We start from the raw sequence: 7,463 nt of genomic DNA on the forward strand, positions 1-7,463 counted from the left end.
ATTTAACACAGTTGTTTATACTTTTAACAACTCATTTTATTCCACAGCTGACACTGATAAAAATGACAGATTTTCTTTTCTGGATCTCTGACAGACGGACTTCAGTCTCTGAACTYATAAAGTTCTTCTTTTTTAGTTTTCGCTTTAGTTTTCCTGAATGGACACTTCCTGATATCTGAGGCAGGAAACATAGTGGTGTTTTTGGGGTAGTAATTATGCTAATCTCCTCTCGCGTGCACGAGCAGCTGGATATGAACAGGTGGAATTTGCGCAGCTCATTTATACACTTTTCCTGAAGATAGAAGAGTTTGTTGAATCTGACGTGGCATGTTCGTACGAACCCTTTGTACGAACAAAAGTAAGAGAAATTTAGGATAAGAATACGAACATGTTCTTGCATGAGGCCCAATGTCTATAATTCAGTCAGATTTATGGTGTCATAATGGTGTCTGAGAGTCATCCTCAACATGTACTCTGAGTATAAAAAGATCTCAATATCACAAGTTTGGGCAAAACAACTTTTACAAGGATTAAGCAAAATGGGTACAACTTTTAAAATAATTTGAAAGTATGCATTATTTTAAGGAATATTAGAGCTTTAATTTGATCAGTAGTTTATACAGTAGATTAAGTGTTGATCTTTTCTTTTTTTTTTTTCTTCCTAGGTATCGCTTCATGGCCATGGATCGTCTGGGCACTGACCTTCAGAAAATCTGTGACCACAATGGAGGACATCTGAAGAAGACCACTGTGCTTCAGTTAGGTCAAAGACTGGTGAGAAGATCAGTTCTGATGTGTTTTTTTTCTGTACCCTGACTAGAGCAAAAATTCAGTTAAAATCCTGTTTGAAACACAGGTAGAGCTCATCATCTGCCCTGAACAACAAAAGGTCCTCTGTTGGTACGAGATGCTGATCAGAGTTGTGCTGCTTTTTTTTCCTTCATCAGGTGGACGTCCTCGAGTACATTCATGAAAACGAATATGTTCATGCAGACATTAAACCTGCTAACCTCATGTTGGGTTACAAAGACTCTGAACAGGTCAGTCCACTCTACAGTTCAGCAGGATAATCCAACATTAATCAGAAATATCCATCTGCTGGTAAAATGTTCTTCTCTCAACTGCTATCAGCTGCTGGAGGTTCTGCCTCTTAAGAAGACTGGGCTATTTAAGAGGTTTTGTAATCTTTTAGGTGTACCTGGCAGACTATGGCCTCTCCTACAGGTACTGTCCTGATGGAGTCCACAAAGAATACAAGGAAAACCCTAAAAAGGGTCACAACGGGACCATCGAGTACACCAGCCTTGATGCCCACAAAGGACTGGGTAAGCCATTCATTAATGTTTCAGATGAGTTGAACATTTATGGAGATAAATTAGTCTCAAAATTTGATCTCACCTGTGAATGTGACCTTTGAGACTTTGCTCAAATCTTGTTGCTAGCTCGAATCTTGTTGTGCGCACTTAAATCTTTTTTGAGAATAATTTATCTCCAGAAATGTCACAGGCAGAAATGATTTAGTTCAGTAAGTTCTGCAGGACCTCAGGAACGTTAACACAATAATCAAAGGCCTAGCATTTCTTGATGTAATGACAATAACATTGCGCACAGTCTCATGCAATTTTGTGAAAACTCACATGATCTGTTAGCTCTTGGAGTACCTGTTGTGAATGATGCTCAGCTGCTACTAGCAATGGGAACTGAATTCGATATGTTTATAAGTACCGACTGAATTCTGTCGGTACTACCGAGTACCTACTCACATAACATCAAACGATACCATGTTTTGGTACCTAAACGCAGCATTGTGACCATATTGGCTTAGCCTGAATGCAGCATCATACAAGAGCGTAATGACGTCAGCAGCCGCTGGTTCAGTAAACAGAGGCAGCAGAGCTGGGTCTGAACGTACAGTAGCTTGAAAGCCTCACAGCTCCTGGAGTAAAACTCACCGAACAGACCGCCTCTGAATTATCTGTTGAATTAATTGTCTTGTGAGCATGACGTTCACTTGCTTAAAGTAAATAAAGTACCGCCACTTTCTTTATTTCATCCGCCATTAAACAGAGGCCAGCAGAGGAAAACAACAGAGGTGTTTCCCAACAGTCTGAACACGTCTGACCTGAAGGGGCACAAGCAGCTAACTTGAAGCGTTGGGCACATTTTGGATGCTCAAAATGTAGCTTCAATACCTTTTTATTTATTTTAATTCAATCCTCTTTTGCTTATTTGATTTAAACTTATATGCCATCCATGGACCTCCATCACACATTTTTTTAGCAGGGAAATGACATCAATAGAAACACGTGGAGCTGGATTTTAATTTGTGCAATAAGACAAAACACTGTTGTTTTCAAGAGTTTTCACCTTAAAGAAATAAGTTATGACTGATGTTACAATACAAAGAGTTGGATGTTGTCTTGATAGTTGTTAAATTTTATATATTGAGAAATAAATATGTTAAAAAAGTTTATCATTAAAAAAACAACACACACAAAGTACCAAAAATTGGTACCGTTGAGTACCGGTACCGGATATTGGTACCGAATCAATTTAAATGTCAAAGGTACCCATCCCTAGCTGCTACTACACTAAACTTTATATCTGTATCTGTAAAATAGAAAGCTCTATCTGTATAGAAAGAGCCAACTTTCTGTAGGCTAACGTTGATTAGCTGTGGTGATAATTTTTAATTGGTTTGACTCCAAAAGTTAATTGTTAGACGTATAGCCAATTATTGTTTAGGTGTTTTGTTGAAGTCCATCCAGTGGTTCACAAGATAATTTGCCAATAGACATGTGCATACATACATGGGCAAAAAGATCACCCTTTTTCTTTTAGCGGAGTGATAAATCCAAGTTTGTCAATTTTCAATAAATATTGGAGTTAAGTTGCAAATTCATAAAGTCAGATTCAGAAATATAGATTTAGATTCCATTTTTGAAACATTCAAGTCAAAGTACAACAGAGAATTACAGGACACACAGTAAAAGCTCTTCTTTATCAATTATGAGAATAAAGTCCTAATATTATGAGCTTAAAGTCGTAATATTATGAGAACTCCTACAAGAAAAAAGCAGTTTTGTACTTTAGTATCAGTTAAAATAAATACTTAATCTTTTAGAACATCAGCATTAAATCATCAGTAGCAGGACTTTGAAACGATTGTGCAAATGACTTGGAGCCGTATTGCAGTTAGTGGCTGCTTTGACAGATTTAGTCGTCACATAGTTTAGATGGAAGCATATCACACAAACGGTGACCCAAAAGTCACGCGGACTACTACATAAACACAGAGGCACCCATGTCTGTCCACAGCAGGTGTGAGGAAAATGAGGAAATGAGGAAATAAATGAAGAATGGAAAATGGACATTGTAAGATTATGACTTTTTTCTTGTAAATTATGACTTTATTCTCATAATAAAAAAAGTAAAATCTCGTGGCCATAATACTCTGTCATAGGGAAGCACTTGTTCAGATTGAAAACTTAAAAATTTTCTGATGAACAGTTTTGCTCAGAATAGTTTGAATCTTTGTACTTTATAAAAAAATTAAAGCTGTGACATTTGTATATAAAAACAACCATTTTGTTGTTGTTAAATCAAACCTTATATTAACTAAGAAACATTTTGAAACATTGAAATAGTTCAAATGTAAATTCCCATCTCAAATAAAACTGTTTGCATTTCTTATTTAAGTACTACTGATTGTGTTACCAGAACAGAAAACATTTCACAAATTCATTTAAAAAGATAAAGACATTTATTTAATTGAACCTGACTGGTTATTGGCCTTCTTCATTGTGGGGTATTTCTCAGTGTTGCAAAGACTCTGAGCAGTTTTATTTCCAGTCTGATTGGTTCTCGTTCCACCGCACCCTCCACCTCAATCAGCTGATATTGGGAACACATTAACTGGCAAATTGCCTACATGCTCGCTTTCTTCATTGATCATCGATTTTCCCGTCTATCCCTGCTCCCCTGCTGAATTCCCCAGCACTGTCTCTGTTTAACAATTCTCTAATTAGGCAAAGTCATAACCTGCATCTTGTATTCACCTCCTCCCCATTAATTAAGAGCTTTGATGTTTGGTTAGAGTGAGGCCTGCGCCACAGATAACCTCCACAGGCCCCACGTCCACCAGCTCCACCAATCTGCAACGCCATACTGTGAGCTGGCATGACTTGGGCTTCCTAATTATCACACCCAAGTTTCTGTCCATGTGATCAGTCAAAGAAACAGCAGAAAAATGTGTCCCATAGCTGGAAACACATTGGATTTATTGGTGAGTTTGCATTGTTTTAGATTTTTCTCATGAAAAAAAAAAAACAAACAACAAAACATCCATCCATCCATCCATTTTCTGTACACGCTTCTTCCTTTTCAGGGTCACGTGGGTCACTGGTGCCCATATCCAGCAGTCACAGTGCGAGGGGCGGGGTACACCCTGGACAGGTCGCAAGTCCATCACAGGGCCACACATAGAGACAAACGAGACAAACAACCATTCACTCTCTCACTCACACCTACGGACAATTTAGAGTTATCAATTAACCTAACAGTCATGTTTTTGGTCTGTGGGAGGAAGCTGGAACAACAAAACATAACATGAAGAAAGCAGCTGAAGCAGGCACAGAACTTTGATACCGTATGATAACAAGACACATGACTGGAAACCAGGTGTTGAGACTTTAAAAAAGGAACATCCCCTAGTGCTATGGTCTATTACGTTTACAAAAGAGCCATTGTAACCCTTTCCACATAAAATGAATTTAACTAAGAAGCACAAACTACTTCAGAATAGAATCAGAGATAAAAACTAGGATAACACAACTCACTATTAGGTTAAATATTAAAAAAATACCTCTTATAAGACTTGGGTTATATTCAGATATAACAAGATAGAACTCGATGTCCACCATTGCTGATGTCCCTCTGTTGCCATTCAGTAATGACCAACTGTTAGCAGTTTTGCTGGAATCATCGCAGGCCTTCATTATTTAAATCACCTCATAAGGTGATAGACCAAGAGATGGACCGAGGGGGCCTAAAGTAAAGAGGCCTCATGTAACGGTGCGTATGCACAAAAACCTTGCAAACACCATTTTCCATGCAAAACTCTGGATGTATCAAAACTGAAATGAACGTGGAAATGTGCGCAGCCCCACGCCAACTCCAGGGCTGGTGTACGCACGTTTCTGTGGTTTTGGTTTTATTGGAGACACTTAGAGGTGATTCTGAGAAACTGTTCATGATGTAAAAATGATTATTGTTCACAGCAGACACGCATATTAACAATTATTACATCCACATGGATGCAGTTAGATAAAGGACACACAAAGTTGTGCCAAAAAATACATTTAACAGGAACTGATTCAGCCTTACTGGAGGATATAATAAATAGTGAAACACGCAGAGCTTTAATTTATAAACAGATATAATTTTCTGATGACGAGTAGCTCATCAGCCGTTTTCAGGAATAATCTTTTTTCAGTTTGGCACTGCTGCGCTCTGGAGCGCGGCACAGCGGGGAGCCGCGTGCACGTGCAGAAGCAGCAATCAAACTGGGGTTCCACAGCTTTCCAGAGGGAGCTGGCAGACCAATGGGGACTGTGTCAGTCCAGTCCACCCAAAGCCGAATCATGCCCAATGGAATTGTCTCATCCATATGATTCTAAAGCAGGGGTGCCCAAAGTTTTTGCCAGAACGGGCCAAAATTAAAATCTATCAGAGGACCGTGGGCCAAATTTAATAATATAATATAAAAATGTAATTTTTTTAAATGAAGTCCTTTTTATTTCCTGAAAAAGTTGTTTAACCTTCCTTTCTGTATAAAGAACATTACAGAATATAAAATAAAACAAATAAGTCACATATGGCCAATTAACAAATATAAAAGTTTCAGTATTTCAGTAGTGCAAGAACTGGCACATGAGAACAACGGCAGATGATGGACGGGTGGATCTTTTAGACTCCTTATACCAGCAGCCTGTCACAAAGACACGATTTAAATCTATATTTTTTACAAATGAAAATAAAGTTTGACACATAGTGACATAAGTCAGTGCTTTAGCTCCAATGAGCTGAAAACATGTCCCACGGTTAATAATCAACTGATAATCTGTTTCAGTGCTTTAGTACATGTAGTGCAAAATATCAAAGTGCATGTCGAACAGCAAAACAAATGAACAGCAACACTGACAAGGCACTACTAGTGAGAAACATGTAGCTGGTCTTTGGCTTTTATCAGCCTCTCAATATCAGGCTGCAGATGAGTCACTGACAGGGTGAGGATGTCCTGTAGGTGTGGGTCAGTCAGAGTGCTCCTGAGTCCTGGACTTGTTAAGGTTCATTACACTAAAGGTCTGTTCACAGATGTAAGTGCTCCCAAACAAAGATAACATCATCTGTGCATGTTTCCTAATGTTTGGGTACCTTTCTGATGAGACGTGTGTGTAGAAATCTTTGAGRTGTAATGACATGAATTTATTCTTGAGCTCAGAATCACACTGAAACTCAATGAGCTCCATCTGAATGTGATCAGGCACTGAGTCCACATTTATGTTGAAGGGCTGGGAAAACAGCTCCATGTCACCTCCACTTTTCCAAAAGTCCTCAAAGCGCATCTCAATCTCCTGGTCCAGGTTTCTGAGTAGTGCTGCATATTCAGCCAGTCTCTCTCCCACCAGTTTCACCTCTTTCAGACTCGGGAAGTGTGCAAGGTTTCCTGAGAAGAAGTTAAAGGGCTGCTAAGACTTCAAACAACAACACGGCATAACAATTGTTGCAACATAAATGTTTTCATTAAAATAATTAGGTTTTTTTTTGTAACTGTACACCCCAAACAACAACACATTTAAACTACACAACAGTACAGTTGTACTTGTGCACTTATTAATAACCTATTTCACATAATATCAAACACCATAACTTCACCTTCTTTATATGAAGTGTATGCTGCCAACTTTCCTCTCTACTATCACTTAATAATTCATCACCAAAATAATATGCAAGATTGAAAACAAACACCTATGCCTGCCTGTCCATGAAGGTTAAGCACCACAGACAGCACTGTCCCTTCACAACAGAGAAAAATAGGCAGGACTTACTCATCACATAAAATAATAGACATTATTACAATTCAAACTGTTTGTGCACACACACACACACACACAGCTTGCTTTTAAGGAACTCCGTGATGGCATGACGCAGCTCAAAAAATCTTTTGAGGACTTTCCCTCGGCTCAGCCACCTCACCTCTTGGTGGTMCAGCACATCTTTGTATTCTGAATCCACCTCCTCCAGAAGAGCCCTGAACTGTCGGTGTGAGAGAGCTTTTGAGCGTATACAATTTATAACTGCAACAACGCTGCGCACCACGTCCCCCAAACCAAGTGATTTGGCACAGAGTTGTTCTTGATGAATGATGCAGTGGTATTTTGCCACCTTACCTCCGCACTGGG

General features: G+C 38.9%; 1 protein-coding gene across 2 annotated transcripts in view; it reads left to right on the top strand.

The window, feature by feature from the left end:
* vrk2 (VRK serine/threonine kinase 2) overlaps positions 1–7,463 on the top strand; it is a 45,653-nt gene that overhangs the window by 12,130 nt on the left and 26,060 nt on the right. For both annotated transcript variants that reach the window (XM_014021491.1, XM_014021492.1), the window contains exons 6-8: positions 666–774; positions 948–1,040; positions 1,193–1,325. In XM_014021491.1, coding sequence (XP_013876945.1) covers positions 666–774; positions 948–1,040; positions 1,193–1,325 — 335 coding nt within the window. The remainder of the gene's footprint in view (positions 1–665; positions 775–947; positions 1,041–1,192; positions 1,326–7,463) is intronic.

The sequence above is a fragment of the Austrofundulus limnaeus genome, unplaced genomic scaffold, assembly GCF_001266775.1.
Source record: "Austrofundulus limnaeus strain Quisiro unplaced genomic scaffold, Austrofundulus_limnaeus-1.0 Scaffold295, whole genome shotgun sequence".
NCBI classification, from domain to species: Eukaryota; Metazoa; Chordata; class Actinopteri; order Cyprinodontiformes; family Rivulidae; genus Austrofundulus; species Austrofundulus limnaeus.